Source organism: Megalops cyprinoides, chromosome 19, assembly GCF_013368585.1.
Source record: "Megalops cyprinoides isolate fMegCyp1 chromosome 19, fMegCyp1.pri, whole genome shotgun sequence".
Lineage (NCBI taxonomy): Eukaryota > Metazoa > Chordata > Actinopteri > Elopiformes > Megalopidae > Megalops > Megalops cyprinoides.
In genome coordinates this window covers 11,182,935-11,197,699 of record NC_050601.1, presented here as the reverse complement: position 1 = coordinate 11,197,699, position 14,765 = coordinate 11,182,935, and the positions used below count along the sequence as shown (strand labels likewise).

General features: G+C 40.5%; 2 protein-coding genes across 2 annotated transcripts; both read left to right on the top strand.

The window, feature by feature from the left end:
- The first annotated feature begins 7,371 nt into the window (after positions 1-7,371).
- Positions 7,372-10,180, top strand: LOC118794316 (zinc finger protein 506-like). Its single transcript, XM_036552548.1, has 2 exons — positions 7,372-7,617; positions 9,044-10,180. Exons 1-2 carry the CDS (start codon positions 7,428-7,430, stop codon positions 10,096-10,098), a joined length of 1,245 nt encoding a protein of 414 aa, XP_036408441.1. The 5' UTR covers positions 7,372-7,427; the 3' UTR covers positions 10,099-10,180.
- A 2,074-nt stretch (positions 10,181-12,254) lies between these two features.
- LOC118794593 (zinc finger protein 333-like) lies at positions 12,255-14,765 on the top strand. The gene is made up of 2 exons (XM_036552851.1): positions 12,255-12,528; positions 13,780-14,765. Exons 1-2 carry the CDS (start codon positions 12,339-12,341, stop codon positions 14,763-14,765), a joined length of 1,176 nt encoding a protein of 391 aa, XP_036408744.1. The 5' UTR covers positions 12,255-12,338.

Sequence of the window (14,765 nt, the reverse complement as noted above, 5' to 3'; positions counted from 1 at the left end):
ACCATGTATTTATAAATACATAAGTCACAAATATAACGATTGCACTGCATTGAATATTCCTCTCCTTGATTTTTTTATTGAACACTGAGGCCCAATGATATTTATTCTTTTAAAAAATTAAAATCTAAAAGAAGGCTGTTTGATATTGTGAAAAATATTAAGGACATAAGAGGCAAGCAGTGAATTAAATATTTAAATCAGTACATGATTTTTGCTTCATTTATAATCATATTGTCTCTTTAATCCTTAACTGTAATAGAAGCCCACAAATGGATTTAATATACAAATCTGACATCCACAACAAATGATGTGCATAAAACTAAAACAATAGCTTCATTAGTAGTGGTTGCAATATGATTTCTGTAAAAGACTCTGAAAGACAATATCAAGCAGCTTTTTTCCTTCCTTCCTACTCTGTGTAAAATGTCTCCTGTGGCACACAGAAATCGATTTTTGTTTGAATGACTAAATCACCTCTTGCCATTTGGATTAACGTAATTAGCAGAATTTTGTAAGGGACCACAAAATAACATATCTCATTTTTGCCCAAAAATCTCTTGTTTTGCTAATTCATACCTTTGTAATTAAGCACACACAGCATCTCCTACTGTCTCTCTCTCTATCTCAGTGTTTGAATCACTGTCTCAGGCCGAAGCACCAAAGTCACATCCATGCCCTAGGATCAATGGCAGATCTCCAGTAGATGCCTTGTCTGATCGGTTTGTTTGTAATGTGATTTAGTAACTCAATATCATGTCCACTCTAGGATTAAAAAAATACCTTTAAGAGTCCCGAACAGAGAAAAGGGGATGGGAAGGGAGCAATAATCAAATTTCCTTGTATTTCCTTGTCCCTACATGTCCTTTTGAGTGTGCTCTGTCACACTCAAAATGAGTTTGATATGACAGAAAATAAACTGTTTTAAAAAACATTTTTCAGTTTATGAATAGCTTGTGTAATTGTTATGATTTGATTATTAATAATCTTATAATCTGCAACAACTGCTCTAGAACTGAAGACATAGAATGTGGGCCTCTTAGAACATGATCTCTTAGTGCAGTTGCTTGCCTGACACACACCAAGGTGTATTAAGCCTTACTGTCAAATCTGTCAGAAAGTCATATTACCTGTATGACTACAATCTATTTTCGAATGGCCGTACATTCTAGCACATTAATTCATTCAGCTTTTTAATATACTGTACTGTCTACAACCTATTAATAACCAAAAGACGTCCTCAGATGGTGCAGGGCCTTTACACCGTCAACGTACGCCCTCTTGTGGCGCGGTCAACATTAAACACTAGCTCGCAAATACAATAACCATTGTTTTATTGTTGCTTTGAGCCGTGTATTTACTAATCATACGTATTCTAAAGCAGCAATGTTGCTTCAGATTGCGTTCATCTAGGTAGAACGGATCTCCTCACAGGTCTCCTGACCTATCAATCATTCAGACTCATCATAAATTAACAGTCGACTAATCGGTTAGTTTATCAATCGAAGGACGGCACATCCAGATCAGTGGTTGTGTGCGTATGTGACGTTAATCCATGCTGAACAAAAACCCCGCCACGCTCAACAAACCGTATTTAAACGTGTCAATTAGTACTATTCAGATCTTTCTGAAGAGGCTGTCATTACCTTGATGTGTCAACGAAGCCATAGCGAAAAGGTGGGAGAATGTGTGACGAATATTTCGTCATAGCTTTCGCTTACAAACGGTTGATGTCGCAGCAGCAGCAGGTGCAGACAGCTGAGGCAGCTGCTGCAACACACACGTACGTTTACACACACGTCATATGCTGTCACCGAATAAATATCAGACTGTGGGCCCCAACGCATCAGCAACAGCTTATGTTGCCACCTCAGCAGCGTTCATTTTACGTTGAGAAAAAATTTCCTAAGAGGTTTTACATTTGAAACGAAACTGGGTGGACATTAAGCCTACACGGAAGAGACATGCTTGTGGCTAGTTTATTGGCAAGACAACGCCAAAAGTGTTGTTTCGCTGGCTTCATGTTTGTGACAGTCTGAACAAGGTTCGCTGGCGGTGTTCTGCCATCTGCCATCAGCTAACGTATCTGACAAGGTAGACTGTGCGCGCCATTAACGCTAAGCAAGCTAAGTTTTAGACCACACGGTCACATAAATGTAAATATCGCATAATATGTCTAACGTGTAGACATACGATGGAGAAACATTATATAGCTAGATAGACAGTAAAGTAGTAACTAGCTATCTAAAAATAGCAAGTGAGTGGGCTACATTTCCAAAAGTTAACTCTATTGCTAAACACCGTCTCTGTCGTCAGATGACGCAAAAAATTAAGGGCGGGCACTGTCAGCTGCACCGTTTGCGCATGCCTGTGCGTGCGCGCTACCTGCTAGTTGCACGTTCTGATGGGTGGCAAACAATGATAGAATAGCGGCTTCCGAAGGCCAGCAAAACATCTGCATCAGAATTGTATCTTAGCTAATAATAACAGTAATTTACGTCGACAATGAGTAAACTGGACATTTTAAACGCATATATGACAGAGCGTCTAATGGTTGCCGTGCGGGAGATACTAGTGGCAGTGGGAGAGACGGTGACGGAATACCAGGAGCAAACGACCCGAACACGGAGGGAGAACGAGAGTCTGAGACGGAGGCTGCGTGAAGAAGGTTGTGTTATAACTGACGCAGTCTGTTCGGGTAAGTAAAGAAGAAACTTCACACATTGATTTTTCATCATTCAACCATCTGAGAATTTTTGATTTATTTATAGCTTTATACAGCAAACGCAACTTTTTGATTAATGTTCACCTAAATTATTATCAGCATTTTAGAAATTGCTGTTAAATGCCAATTAAAGTGTCCGAGTTTGAAGGTTTACATTTCTTAAATGAGTCTTGTGAATATAAACTGTGTTGCAGTCCATTTCTGTAGCTAATCTGCTACGTTTATATCCAGCTGGGGACATTATTCTGTGTAAATTTATGCTCGGTACGACCTGTCAATCAAACAACATGAAGGTGGACGTCTCAGAGAATCACTGTTTTGATCAAAGATGGGTTTCAAGTTTGAAAATTGTGGCTAGTGATTGATTACTTCCTCTGGTGTTTAATAAGACTTTATGAGGACTGGTGCTACCAATATGTCAGTCACTGACTCTTACCAAAAATTATCCCATTTTCCTGTCCATTGCAAACCACTATGATTGGTTCAAATCACTATGAGGTAACAAGACGACTTCGAAACCTCTCTCTCATCTCTTGTGCCTCTTACATAGAGTCACGGTTTGCCGTTATGGTATAGGCTGGAGTTTGTATTGGTCACCAGCGCCTGCACGGTGAAAGAGTAAGATCCTTACTGTTCCAGCTGTGTACTTTCTTACAGCCTGGACAGTCAGCCAGCGTGTAAGACAGTGAATAATGATATGCACGTCCGTAAAGCAGTGGTAAGCACAGAATGAAAACATATCTAAAAAAGGAAATAGAAGCTGTACTACTCTAAAGGTCCTGGCTTTAGCCAGGTAATTGCAAGTATTGATAAAAATGCTATCAATCGCTAGCAGTTTCCATCAGGACAATGAACATTGACAATTCACCTGTATTAATGACTTCCGGTTCATCCACTCCATTCCATTTCAGTGTAAATGATGTAATTGATCTTGACTCATGTAGTTAAGTGACAATTAAGTATGTATAATTGTAAAATGTACAAGGAGAAGGTGAAATTGTGCTATACAGAACAAGGTCATCTTTGAAAATACACAACTGTCTCATAAATAAGACAAATGATCTACACACCCATCACATTGGCTGTAGTTACCCACAGTTAACCAGCTCACCAACAAGGCATTTCAGATAATTTTATGTGGGTTCACAATGTTCAGAAAAAGGAAGCAGCAGCTTTTTGCCCCATAGAAGAAAGAAAGGAAATTCAACTTAAACTAAACAGGTTTAAATTAGAGTTTCATTTTTTATATAAGATTGACAGTAATAGTATCTCACACTTTAATACACTGAATCTTGTCTTGTTCTGTCTCTTCCTCTTTCTCCAGGAGCTGCCCACTATTTGTCTCTCTCAATCTCTGAGGGGAGGTCTCCCGCTGAGCAGCAGCACTATGAGCAGGAATGGAGCTGCAGTCTGAAGGCAGACACAGAGCTCACAGTGAATGAGGATAAACAAGTGCTGTCTGAGCAGCAGAGGACCAGCCACAGGGAAGAGGAGCTCAGTGGACAGCAGATTGATCATGAATGTCATGAAACTGACTGTGCTCCATTAGGCCTCAACACATCTACGTGTGGTGCAGTGGGGTCTGTGTTTCCACCTCACTGTGTGAAAAAAGACTATGATCAGGATTCTGTCCAACCTCATGATCTTCTTAAGATTATCAAAAACACAGATGACTCACTACCTAATATGATGTCAGACTGGATTAAAGAAGAGTCTGATGGAATGAACTGTGTTGTATCAGATCAACCCGCTGACCCAGTGTCATTTGAATGCATAAGTCCAGACAGTAACAGGACTCAGAGCAAGAATAGTTCAAGTGCTAGTAAGTCTAAAAGAAGACCAGTGTCAGAGTCTGCAGTACAACAGCCTAAAGGAAAACTGAGAATAGTGAAAGGAAAAAGAATACATTCTTGTTCCCAGTGTGGGAAGATTTTCTGTCATGCATCTGGCCTGAAGTTACACTTGCGGATTCACACAGGAGAGAAACCCCACAGATGCACACAGTGTGGGAAAAGTTTTTTGTACCCCGGACACTTAAAGGTGCACCAGCGTGTTCACACAGGGGAAAGACCATATCATTGCATTGATTGTGGGAAGTGCTTTAGGCTTTCTGGACACTTAAAAGAGCACCAGCGAATTCACACAGGAGAGAGACCATTTTGCTGTTTACAGTGTGGGAAATGTTTCAAACAAATAGGGAATTTAAATGTGCATCTCCGAATTCACACGGGAGAGAGAACATATAGCTGTAACACATGTGGAAAGACTTTCAGTAGAGTGACACACTTTAATAAACACTTACACAATCACTCAATTGTGAAAATGACATAAGTTTACTCAGAAGCATTTGTTACGTTTTCTTTCAAGATAAGATTTTTTTTTTGCTGAGCAGAACTAGAATGCATAGAGACCAAACAACTCTACCAGTTCTAAAATGGTGGAGCTGATATTTTTAGACCAATACAATTAACTGCTTGGCTTCTGTGAGGTCTGCATCACCTTGTTAAACTATGACAGAATACAGTATTTTACACTCTGTTTTGTGTCTGAAGTATTCTGAGTGCTGTGTGTCTTGAGTACTAATATATTCATTGCTCCTCTGTGCTGCACATTATGTCTATCAGTGCCCTTCCACCTATCACAAGCATCCACCCTAATCACAGTCTCATCTGTCCTCCCACTCTATACAGACTCAGTGTCAGGCTCTTCCTTATATTCCAACAGCTTGTAATATATATCAGGAAGAAACAATGAAGCATATCAGAATCAATTTGTATGACATCACGTCCCTGCAGGTCGAAGACATAAAGTTGTATTTAAGGTGTGGAGGGTTTTATATATGTGAGAGTATTATGGAGACAATTTGTTTTTGAAGTTTTTTTAAAGATAGTTGTCTGGCCATGGCTTAAGAGATAGTCTGGGTAAGAGATTTCAGTTGTAATGTCTCCAAGACGGCAGATGTGTGTGAAAGTGAGATGCATTGGTGCGAGATATGAGGAAGTGTGAGAATAGTTGTTACAGTGTGTTTCACTATAACAGTTTTACAAGTTCAGAAGAAGGTGATTCCCTTCTGATTCCTGGACTGAAAAATTAATGTCATCAGTCTTGAAGTCAGGGATGTTTCCAATGAGCGGTAGGGGTGCAGTGGATGCCAGTGGGTTGGATTTCCACACATCTCCAGTGGTTTATGAGACAGGAGTTTTTTAAAGAGAAAATCTCCAATGTATGATGAGTAATATATTAAGTTTTTTGACAGAAATCCAGGTGAAAGTAGTATTGGATTCATCAAGTGTTAATCTGAAATCAGAGATTTAAGTTGGAATAAGATACAGTAGAATAAAAAAAGTTGATAAAGGCTTTGGAATTTGTCACAGCTTTTGTTTTGAAAAGACTAATTGCTTTATCAAGCGTTGTGGACAAGCTAGATCTGGGGACTTGGCAGACCATTGAAAGAAGGAAATTTATGACACCCTCACTAGAAGGAGAATGGATACTGTCTCTGTGGAAAAAAGAAAACAGTGACTATATATACAGTGAGTATATATACAGTCACATATATATGACTATTTAGGGGCATTACTACTTATTTGGGGAAATTTATTTAAAGCTACATGCTTATGGATCTGATAATTATTGTTAAACTTTTATAAAGATTTTGTACAAACAGTACGTCAATAACAGATGCAAGTGGTTCAGTGAATGTAGAGCATTAGGGAAGGTAAGGGACATACTTGATTTCTTCCTCTAGCTAATATGAGGGGTCATTATATCTGTCCATCTATGATAACTGTTTAGTGAAAACATTTACTGTTCTAATCAAGTTTATGGGTTAGGTCCCAGCTCCAGTATGTGGAAATATTGAGTGAATAAAGTGCCGATTAACTACCGAATGCCCTCTCAGAACTCAGGGACACAACACTGAGGATATACAGTACAGTCAGAGTACTTCACAATACTAGGAAATATGTATTAAAGTGTCTTGTTTTTTGTGAGTGCCTGCCTTTAATAAATCTTGTCTTGTCTGGGGAGGCTATTTGGATATCACTGGTTTCAGTCACTGTTTTGACACAGTGTCTCTCCTAATTCAGATTGCATTTGCCTCAACTACTTTTTGACATTATCATTGATTAGGTGGATATAAAATGTTAGCTGTTCTTCCTGTGTTATATTTCTCACCACTTATCTGCTCTCTGTACACTTGCCAGCTTTCCAAAGGGTGGAAAGGGAATATTCAGAGGTGTCATTTAGTGTTTTTATGCAAAATGATGAGGTATTAGGGACCACAAAGGTAAAGGATATTCTATATTTATTTTAATAACTTCAAACACACTGTCCAGGACATACACGATCTTAAATATTTGCTTTTAAATATTGGAAAGTTCGATTGTTAGGACTTCAATTTGGATTTGACGGTTTTAAGACCTGCCCGGAGATCAAAGTGGATAGAACTTTCTGATTTCTTTCAGCGAGTTTTACAGAATCGGTATTTTCGAAAGGTATTTTCTGGTGTGTGTGTGTTTGTGTGTGTGTGTGTGTGTGTGTGTATATATATATATATATATATTTTACAATAAAGGTTAATTCAGTCTCGGTACGTAGACATTCCCGTGTCACATGACACGGGGAGCATTTTTACGTCATCTGTCGTGCAGAGGAGGGTCAGTCGGATTCATTGTCTCTCTGTCGTCAGCCTTAATTTCGAAAAATGACTAAATTACAAATTTTAAATGCATATTTGACGGAGCGCTTAATGGTCGCTGTGCGGGAGATACTGGAGGTAGTGGGAGAGACAGTGTCGGAATACCAGGAGGAAACTGCACGAATACACAGAGAGAACGAGAGCCTGAGACGGAAGCTCCGGGAAGTGGTGCTCGAGGCTGAGACAGCCTGGGCTGGTGAGTCCACAACTCCCACCTGTCGTCTGTGTTTTTGTTCTTCCGGCTATCCACACAATGCTTTCGTTTGATCGACTATAGTGGCGGAATTGACAAATGGCTAAGTTTACCACGTGTCGATCAGACTTTCACATGTCAAACACGTAGACAGCCAGCTAGCTACATGGTTAGAAAATAGCATGCTGCTAAAGCTAATTAGCTGAAGTTAGCTAGCCAAATCAATGGTGCCAACAGGCATCTGCTAACCAGTGGAGGAATGAATCACTTTCGGTGTAAGACAGGGTACTCAGGTTGAGTTATCCAGTCTGTATTTAGCTAACGTTATCTACCTACGATAGAATGTAATGATCCCTCCCCCTTGTTAACTAAACTTACACAGGATAAAGCCAGTTAGCATACTATGCACAGCTGCTCTTTGTTGTCGTCTGTATGTATGTATAACAGAATACGTCTCGACAAGACTCGCACGGAAGGTCTACCACCAGAACATGTATTTTCATGGAAGGGACAACTTCTTTCCTCTCCAGTTCAGCTCCCCACCGACTTGGATGTGGTTCTCATCACGAGATGAAACGTAGTTACCATTCTAGTCAAACCAGTTAACCAGAGTAAAAGTGCTACTTTTTGAAGTATTTTTTGGCTTTTGTGAACAATTCATTTACATCCATTCTCTATAAAACTCAAAGGTAACTAATGTATATGGCAAAGAGAACCAAGACTGAAGCTTGTGTAAATAAAAAAAAAAAACAGTATCTGAAAGATTGCCTTGGTATGTACATAAATTGCAAAAAATATTATTACGTTCAAGTGTGTAACAAAAATTAATCATAGTATGAATTACAAATTTGTAACAAATGTGCACGTGTCCCAGCTTTCAAGAAGATGTGTGTGTTCCTTTGGAACGACCCTGTGCGAAGAAGCCCTAGTGTTGGCAAATGTGTCCCATATTTACCTTGAGTCGCCGCCAATTACTACTCAAACACTAATAAGTAAAGAAGACCATATGCCCTTATCTGTGATTTATCAATAGATGTTATATTAGATTAATTAGATTAATATTATCATGAGAGACAAACTTGCGGTTAGCTCATATCTAAATGAAAAACGTGTCTGTTTTAGATACTTAGACACTAAAATTACCATGAAAGCTGTCTTAAAGTATTTTAATCTTAAAACTATACGTAAGTGTATGACTTCCTGTGTGCGGGCACTGCGCGTTACTTTGGTAGTCATTATTGTGTTATGCTTATACCTCTGATTGCATTAATTTATTGTCTAATCCACTAACCTGGATTAGCTGTGTATGAAAAGAGTGCAACATCAGGAACTCGTTCCGGTCATGCTGTTCTTTGTTGGCTGTTCTCACAAGACAAGGTTAAAAGTGCAGGAAGGCTTACAGGAAAACTGTCTTCCTTTCTCTCTCCAGGGGCGGCTCACCCGCGGTCTCTCTCAGTCTCTGAGGGAAGGTCTCCCGTTAACCACCAGCACTATGAGCAGGAGTGGAGCTGCAGTCTGAGGGAGGACATGGTGAATGAAGAGAAACAGGTGCTGTCTGAGCAACAGAGGGCCAGACACAGGGAAGAGGAGCTAGGTGGAATGGAGCCGGTTTGTATGGCAGAGCCGGTGTCAGAGCCCGAGTGTGTTACACCAGGACTGAAGAAGCTGGCTTTGGAAATAGCCCTGTCTGTGGTCTCACCTTCTTTGACTGGAAATCCTGAACTGAGCGCAGTCCACATGGCAGATGACACAGGCACCAGGTCACAGTCGTGCAACTCTTCGGAGCTTGGTTCTTCACCGAGTCTGAGACCTGCCCAAGTTAAAACAGAGCCGGAGGAGGTGGACTTCAAGTCTGAACAGCCCCCTGAATTGAGTCCAATCCCCAAAGCAAAGCATGACACTAATGAGACTCTGTGTGAAGCAAGCGTGAGTAAAGCGTCTGAGATCCGTGGAGCTGGAGCAGGACACAGTGAAGACCATGAAACACAAGAGAATGAGGCCAGGATGAGTGAGGACCAAAATGATAATTGTTTTATTAGTTACAGAGGAGAGAAACAGCATTGCTGTTTACAGTGCGGGAAGTTCTTCAGTCAAGTCTGTAATCTTAAAACGCATTTACAAATTCATACAGGTGAGAGACCATACACCTGTACCTGGTGTGGCAAGTCCTTCACTCAGTCAGCAGACTTAAGACGTCACCAGCGTATCCATACTGGAGAGAAGCCACACCGCTGCACCTGGTGTGAAAAGAGTTTCACTCAGATAGGAAACCTTAAAAGACACCTGCGAATTCACACAGGAGAAAGGCCATACTGCTGCACCCTTTGTGGCAAGACTTTCAATGACGGAGATACGCTTAAAAAACATAAAAGGATTCATACAGGAGAAAGACCATTCCACTGCATACATTGTTCAAAGACTTTCACTGTGGCAAGCAGCCTGCAGAATCATCTCAGAAATCATTTGAGAGAGTGTAAACAATAGCATATGAATAGAGAGGACTCATGTCCTCCCTGATGTATTGCTATTGTAATGTTTACATGCTTGCATGAATCGAATTAAACTGTATTAACTGTTTTAAAAAATGTAGGGTGATGAAGAGAGGTGTCATCATCTTTGTACGTAACATGAACGCAGCTCTAATTTTATTTGTTCAGCAAGCCAAATAGCTAGGATAAACCAAATGGGGAATTCCTGATTTTTCTGAGGGCCAATATGCATAGAAAGTCCAGCAGGAGTACTTTTTCACTAGGACTGTTAAAATTTAAATATGTGAATACATTTCCTGCTGAAAATGTTTTTTTTTTCTGTTCTCAATTTGCATCATGCCTCCTTTCCAAGTGGTCATCCAATTTGGTTTGCACAAATCCAGCATTACTTAGGCAAGTTACCAGGACCAGAAATTGATCACTGCTCGATATGAGTAAACTTCTGTTGGGCATTTTTAGTGGAAAGAAGGGTTTATTTTCCTGTGGTGGGTCTCTTTAAAAAACAAAGCATATTCAACAATCTTGTAAACATTTAACCAGCTGTGTGTGGTGCTTCAGTTGTTTTGTATGTGTGTACTTGCTCTGGACCTCTTAAGATCAAGCAAGGAAACAGGACAGTGAGTTTTTTTCTTAGATTAGAGTGCACAGCTATATGTCACAAAAGTAAAGAAAAATGTTTTGATAGAAATATTTTAATTTCAATATACTGTATTGACTAAACTCTGATTTGCATATGTATTGGTGGGTATATTTTAAAGAGATTGAGATCAGTTACTTGTGACAAATTTCCACAAAAGTTTAGCTTTGTCCTGTGAATGAATTCAGTTTACTAAGTTGATAATAATGGATGAATTTGATATATTAAAACAGTTATAATATTTACTTGTTGGGTGTCATTGATTAAATTTGTAATTAGGGAGTTCTGTGGCTGTCAATGGCCCATCAAGGGTCTTGCCATACTTGTTCAACTTGTGATTTCATTTGTTGCTGATAAATACATTATTTGTTTATTCTCTGTCCACACCATAATTGGTAAGACTGAGAAATAGCTTTTTATTGTGTTCCCCACTTGCAGAGGTTATGTTAGGTTACATCCTATTGTCCTATTTTGTTCTCCCCTCTAAGAACTGCACAGCCTAATGTCCATTGGCTATGCGTTTATAATGGTTATCTGAATTACAATTCTGCTGGAGTGTCAGTGTCTGTCTCGTATCTGTGTTTTCAAAGCTGGCGTGTTAGTCCTCTTCTTTTGTCTTCTCTGTCTGTTGTTGAGCTGGGGCTTGGCCTCCCTCTTGAGCAGTGGGAGTGTAACCACTGCCCAAGATGTGGACCCTGTGTCCAAGTGACTGAAGAGAAGCAGGAGCTCTCTGAACAGCTCAGGACCAGAGGGAAAGGGAGCTCAGATGCTTGCCATTTCATCACATATTATCAGAGTTTGGTCCTGTGTGTGTGTCCAACGAGCCTGACAATCGTGATGATGTGTAATGCTTTAAATTGGGCCGTGATCATAAGTTAATAAACATAGCAGACATTTGAAAGGTACGGTTTGAGAAAAGTGAAAATGGGGATATGCTACACAAAGCCTGTCTATATAGAGTAGAGCTAGAAAGCCTACACACCCTTTCAAAATCTTATTTTTATTGCTTCGAAGCCTGAATTGAAAACCAATTAAATCCGATTTTCTTCCACTTCCATTCATACATGGTAACCCACATCATCAAAGTAAAAAGAAAAGGCAATACATTTTTGAATATTAATTTAAAATAGAAAAAGTCAAACACTTTGGCTGCATAAATTTACACAGCTGCTATAATGGGAGTTCTAATTGTGCTGAGGTTGAAGCAGTCAGTTCATATAAAATTATGAATTATGTCTTTGTTGAGCCTCATGGGTCTCAAAATGCTTTACATATAGTTATATGAATTATGTAAGAAGATGCGTTTGCAAATCAAAATTGCAGTAGAGCACAGAAAATGAGTAGCCTCAGCCTTTTCACACTTGATGAAATGCAAAAAATGGCAGAGAAGCTCTCTACTTGTGTTACACTCCAATACAACAGGTGGCGGTAATGTATTTAATTCAGCTGCACTCCCCTGAAAACTCAATAGAAGAATATGAAGCTTCGTCACATGACGAGGAAGTGAGGAACGCTGCGTAAATAGTTGTCAGTCTCGGAAGACGGAATTGTGTTTGGTCCTTTATATTAGATATATTTATCTGGAGATCAATGTAAAAATGACTAAATTACGGCTTTTAAATGCCTACCTTACTGAGCGTTTAATGGTGGCCGTGCGGGAGATACTGGAGGTGGTGGAGGGCACGGTGTCGGAGTTTCAGGAGGAAGCTGCACGGACACACAGAGAGAACGAGAGTCTGAGACGGAGGCTACGGGAAGTCGGATACGACACAGAGGCAGATTGGCCGGGTGAGTGGAGAGAAGCTATGATGAAGATCGGAGTGCCACGGAAAGAGGGGACCTGGGACCTTTATTTTCGGATAAAAAAAACCGAATACTTAGATGGGAAATAGCAAAACGCTTATTTCTGAAATTGTCCATTGTTTTTATTCTCATATGTTGAGCATAATGAATTCCGCTTAGTTTTAGTGTCATTTAAGATCGCTAGCTAGATAACAGGTTAATTACCTGATGGCTAACTACCTTAGCTAAGAGGACAGGTATTACACGTTACAAAATGAAGGTCTTTAAAAGCCTGAAAGTATTTGGTGCACATATTATTCCGAGTGCATCTGGGTCCAGTTCTCTACTTATCAGACTAGAGAACAACCAAAGCGGAGTTCTGTGGATCAAAGCTTTTGGCCCACTTTTATACTGTAGATCACGTTCACCTTTTTATGCGTTGTAGGTAGGTTAACCCCCACCGTGTCGCAGTGTTGTTAATATCGTGCTGAAAACTGCCTCCCATGACGACGGATGTAGATGAATTCACAAAAGAAATGATGCGGCAGTTCAACGCAGTGTAGCCTGTGAACTAGGCAATTAGGAGATCCTCATAGAACATTGCTTAAGCACTTAAGTCACGCACTGTCATGTTCATACACAAGGGGGAAGGCACCAAAAAGCGCAGTAATTTTTTTTTTCTCTGCTGCCATAGATTAGGGTAGGTGTGTGGGTTATTGTGAGATGTGCCTTTCTAGGTCTGGCCTCTTGAGGGCTCTGCAGCCCTCAGGCCTCTCTCTCTGACGTACAGTAGGGAGACGGAGCTTGACATTCCACTCAGGTTTGCCTCAGTTAAAAGCAGTGTCCTGGTTTTGTGTCCTCTGACGCTCTAGCTTTGCTGATCAGTACGTGCGCACTAGAGCATGCTGGCACCATGCTTTTTGCATACGTTAGACTCACACCAAAGATGAGGGGCCACTGCTCTAATAACAATATTAGGAAAGAGAGGCTACACCATTGCTTTTTTGTCATGATCCCAATAAGTTGCCTGACATAAATCACTCTGCAAATCCTTTTTGCATTTTGGTTTTATTTGCCAAAGAACCATAAAATGCTGCAACCGAAATTTATTTACCTCCAGGTGCTCAGTGTCAGAGGGGTGAGATTGCGTCTTAGAAGTATGTCATTGAAACGTCCATAAGGGCTAAGAGCTGCTGTTAATAGTAACTTGTCTTTCCTCTCCCTCTCCTCTCTTTCTCTGGCTTCATCTGTCTGTAGTTCTTTCCTCGTCCCTCCCCTCAGGAGCTGCCCACTCTCCCGCTGAGCAGCAGCACTATGAGCAGGACTGGAGCTGCAGTCTGAAGGCAGACACAGAGCTCACAGTGAATGAGGATAAACAAGTGCTGTCTGAGCAGCAGAGGACCAGCCACAGGGAAGAGTTATGTGATCCAAACGTGTCGGTTTCTACAGGACTCGGTGTACTAGCCTCTCACAGCACAGATTCATTAACAACTCCTTATGTGAAAACTGACCATGACCAGGATTCCATTCCACCACAAGATCATTTCAAGGTACAGATTGTCAACACTGTACATGCGCCTTTGTCGCCCAGCACTGTGACTGATTTGATTAAAACAGAACCTGAAGAGGTTTACTGTGGCGTGTCAGAAGCACCCACTGAATCTGTTGATCCTGTTGGTTCAGAGTGCAGCAGAAAGAAGAGTCTGGATGTAGACAGTGTGAACAGTGTGGCGGGTGGACCCGTGTCACAGCCTGAAATTGAGCAGCCGAAAGGGAAGCCGAGAAACGTCAACGGAAAGCGATCACATCCCTGCCCCCAGTGTGAAAAGACTTTCAGTCACGTGTCTCGTCTGAAAATACACTTGCGAATTCACACAGGAGAGAAGCCATACAGCTGTGCTTTATGTGGGAAATGCTTCAATAATGATGGCACATTAAAAAATCACCAACGAGTTCATACAAATGTGAGACTTTATAGCTGTAAAGAGTGTGGGATGAGTTTCAAGGATGCATACACCTGTAAAAAACATCAGCGAGTTCACACAGGAGAAAAGCCATACTGTTGCATTCACTGTGGCAAGCATTTCAATGAAATAGGTAATCTCCAAACTCATATCAGGACACACACAGGAGAGAGACCATTCTGCTGCAGTGTGTGTGGCAAGTGTTTCAGAGAGTCAGGAAAACTTAAGAAACACTTCAGAATTCATACAAAAGAGGACTCATTTTTGGATTCGCTGTAA